This window comes from Melitaea cinxia, chromosome 21 (assembly GCF_905220565.1).
Source record: "Melitaea cinxia chromosome 21, ilMelCinx1.1, whole genome shotgun sequence".
Classification (NCBI taxonomy): domain Eukaryota; kingdom Metazoa; phylum Arthropoda; class Insecta; order Lepidoptera; family Nymphalidae; genus Melitaea; species Melitaea cinxia.
Genome location: NC_059414.1, coordinates 10,174,948 through 10,179,213, shown reverse-complemented (window position 1 = coordinate 10,179,213; position 4,266 = coordinate 10,174,948). Strand labels below are relative to the sequence as shown.

General features: G+C 34.9%; 1 protein-coding gene across 1 annotated transcript; it reads left to right on the top strand.

Moving 5' to 3' along the window:
• The first annotated feature begins 371 nt into the window (after positions 1–371).
• Positions 372–3,809, top strand: LOC123664179. The gene is made up of 5 exons (XM_045598776.1): positions 372–558; positions 856–923; positions 1,390–1,509; positions 3,398–3,448; positions 3,685–3,809. The coding sequence occupies exons 1-5, from the start codon at positions 372–374 to the stop codon at positions 3,769–3,771; spliced, it is 513 nt and encodes a 170-aa protein (XP_045454732.1). The 3' UTR covers positions 3,772–3,809.
• Positions 3,810–4,266: the final 457 nt, after the last annotated feature.

Sequence of the window (4,266 nt, the reverse complement as noted above, 5' to 3'; positions counted from 1 at the left end):
TTAAGCGTTTGTTATCTGTAAATAATTGTAATGTCAACACTGATCAATCAATTGTCAATTTAAACGCGATGTCAACATTGTCAACAACGTATTTCTTCAACTGAAATTTTCTGCTATTATTAGGTATTTATTGAATTCCTCTCAAATATATTAAAATAAAACTTATAATTTATCCATAACACTACTATTTAAAATATTTCCCATAATTTTTTAATGAAAAATCTCACTCAAAACTAACTGTTAATTTAGTAGGTGTGGCCTGAACTTTCTCACATAACTTTACATTGTCTTATTGTTTTCAGGTCAGGATTATAGAAAAGTATATAAGGAAATAGTAAATTTTAAAATACATCGCTTATATTAAATACAAAATGCCTGTGTTGGAGTCTTGCTGGTCACCATGTATTTGGGCTTCTACAGTGAAGAGTGGAAGCAGAGTAGTAGCGGCGTACACCGCGGCTATGAGCATGGTTCTCATAACGTTTATTGCATATCAGATGGCCGGTGGTGATTCAACACAGCTATGGAATCCGTTGTTTGAAGCTGATGTACGAGGATGTAAGTTAAATCTAATTTTGTTAAGTAGATATGAACAAATAAACAAATGCGTAAGATAATGTATAGAGTAAATGCTTTACTTCTTATATGTAATACCAATTAAATACTTAAGCAGTATATAAGTTTTAATTAAATATTTGCTCGCAACTGAGGCATAATCATAACTTCTGATTGTTCTCAACTAAATAATGTGAATATCTATTTTAAAAATAAAAGATGTTTTGAAAACAGAAATTTGATAATATGGAAGCTTACATAGGTCCCTTGACTAATTTTTTTTTTTCAAATTTATTCTAGCTTTGCAAGTCTTTGGAATAATTTTCATAGTTATCCTTTTGACGCTCATTGTATCTTCTGTGTTAATGGTAAGTTAATATTCACATTTTTATTTGTATTTTTAATTGTTAGAGTTCTGAAAATATTGTTCAATGATCCCCTAACATGAAACAGCACGAAAATACCTCCTCAAAACTGTAACATTACAGAATGTCACAAACAATACTGGTATTAATTAGTGTCGTGTTCCTGTGGTATGTATGACAACCAGAACTTCTATGGAGGGTTGGTAATGTGTTTGCATTCCTTGTATTGTTGGTGTCTGTAGGCTGCTGTAACTGCTTATTATCAGATGAATATTTGTGTGGCCATACTGATGCTTATCATGGTCTAGACATTTGTGATACATTTTGTTCTTACATTGATAGTTTATAGAGATAAAGTACACAGAACACCTGAAACTTAATTATTTCTTATTGATTTAAATTTTTAGCTAGTTAAAATAAGTTTTAAGGTTAAAATTGCTTTCTCATATTTTGTTACTATTTATTCCAGGTTATTGGCATAAATATCTGGATGCGTGGGTTGATGCTGCCATGGATGTTCACAATGGGCCTTATTATAGTCTTTCAGTTAATATTCGGCTTGTGGCTGCTTGGTGGATACTATATTTACGTGAGTATTTTATGTTTTTCTATTCTTTAAATAGGCTAATTTACAATAAAAACAATTATTTATTGTCCTATGTGACAAAATAATCATTATTAAATATATTGAACAAACACCCACAAACACGCAACGCACGCACACACGCACGCACGCACGCACGCACTGTCACTGTGTGTGGGCGTGGGCGTGGGCGTGGGCGTGTGTGTGTGCGTGAGCGTGTGCGTGTGCGTGAGCGTGTGCGTGTGCGTGAGCGTGTGCGTGTGCGTGTGCGTGAGCGTGTGCGTGCGTGCGTGCGTGCGTGTGCGTGAGCGTGTGCGTGTGCGTGAGCGTGTGCGTGTGCGTGAGCGTGAGCGTGTGCGTGTGCGTGAGCGTGTGCGTGTGCGTGAGCGTGTGCGTGTGTGTGAGCGTGTGCGTGTGCGTGTGCGTGAGCGTGAGCGTGTGCGTGTGCGTGTGCGTGTGCGTGTTCATGTGCGTGTCCGTGTCCGTGTCCGTGTGCGTGTGCGTGTGCGTGTGCGTGTGCGTGTGCGTGTGCGTGTGCGTGTGCGTGTGCGTGTGCGTGTGCGTGTGCGTGTGCGTGCGCGTGCGCGTGCGTGCGTGCGTGCGTGCGTGCGTGCGTGCGTGCGTGCGTGCGTGCGTGCGTGCGTGCGTGCGTGCGTGCGTGCGTGCGTGCGTGCGTGCGTGCGTGCGTGCGTGCGTGCGTGCGTGCGTGTGCGTGTGTGTGTGTGTGTGTATGTGTGTGTGTGTGTGTGTGTGTGTGTGTGTTAAAGTTATGAAAGAATGATTTAAAAAGAAAAAAGGTTTTTGCCCAAACCAGGCATAGGTACAGATTACAACTATAAACTACAAAAACTAAATGTGTTTTTGCTTTATATGTCATCAAAACCTTTGCAAAAAGTGTGCTGTTGAAAGAACTGATATGTTACCGTCTCCTTTCTGGGTTATGGTAATCGCATGTATAATAAAAGCCTACGAACAATTTTCAAATTGTCTCGACATAAATTAAAAGTTTTTATAAAAAAGAAATTAATAGATAAAGCTTATTAGTCAGTGTGAAATTATATAGATAATAAAGATGTGTGGACTTAGTGATGATGTATGTAATGCAAGATATTACTAATTTTGTACTAAAATACAGTTTTTACAATATTAATATTTTCAAAAGAGTAACTGCAGAGTTTCTTGATGATTCTTCTCTGCAGAATCTACATTCCTAATAACTGGTAGCTGCATTTTTTTAAATAATAATCACTTTAAAATTTTATTTTGTGAAATGACGATTCGAAAGTGCTTTTGAAGCCTATTTTTAACCAACTTCAAAAAAGGAGAAGGTTCAATTCGACATTTTTATGTATGTTCGAAGATACTTTCGTTGTTTATGAACCGATTTTGATATTTCTTGTTTTGTTGGAAAGGAGATATCCCTAGTGTGGTACCATGATAAGGAAATCAGGATCTGATAATGGGATCCAGAGAAATCGAGCGAAACGCTCGAAAATTCACATATCTTTTTACTGGGTGTACCGATTTTGATGATTTTTAATTTAATCGAAAGCCGACGTTTATCATGTGGTCACATTTAAGTTTTATCGAGATCTGATTACAACTTTTTGAGTAATCTTTGATAATGCGTATTTACTTGACTATTTTTTCGTCTACCGACGTTGTATTACTTGTCGATGTAATTGAAGTCGGTTTTTTTTTCGTTTGCCGGCAAACACAATTATAATAAAGTTAATTTAGATTTTGATTTTAATAATTAAATTATAAAGATGTATGTAAAAGCTGCTGTTAAATAGTAATATAATAGTAATTTAGCTTTTCTCAAATAAGTAAATTAAGTACATACAGTACGGTCTAACCCACTCAAATAACTAATATTATTTTATATTTTCAGCTCGATGCGACGTTTGCTGCATTTATTGACTTCCTATGGATGGCATACAATGTAAGTTCCAACATCCTTATAACATGACAAAATCTTATCAGACACCTATATATAAAAATAAATCCTTTTCTTTATGTTGTTCTAATTAATTTGTAAATCATAATTTTGATTTTAGTTCATAAAAATAATTTCACAAAATAGATGTTAACCTATATAAAAGACAGCGTGTTGTGTGTTAAAATATGAATGTAAATGAGTATAAAAAAAAATTCTAATGTATTTCCTACTTATTTCAGATATACTGCTGGCTATGTGTATTATCTCAGTATCAAATAATATTGGAAATGCAGTCACCCAACATAGAAATTTTGGTCGAATACTAATATTGCCTAGAAAATATAATAAGACAAAGTTTTGTATTGTTATGTCCTCAAATGTATATATTAATGTTATATATACATGTCGAAAACTACAGCTGTTGATTGCCAACTAAAATTTTATGCCATTGGTCTTATATTAGTATATCTTATGATATAGAATCTCTGTTTAATCTCCCTTTTAGTATAATAATTACTATTGTAAAGTTAAAAAAATTCTAAAGCAAAGAACTTATAAGTTACATAGTTCTAAGGACAATTTAATTAAATATTTTCTAATCGGGTAACTAATGAAAAATTTACTTGATTTCGTTTTTTTATGACTGGTATGACTGAACCGTCTAATTTATTAAAATTTTAAAAGTCACACTTAATAATGACACAAAAGTATGTGTATACATATTACTGATTTCTATTAATTATTTACATTATACATATTTCTGTACTAGCCAGTGGCGCAGCTAGGGGGACAAGGGCCCTGGTGCATAGGGAAAGAATCGG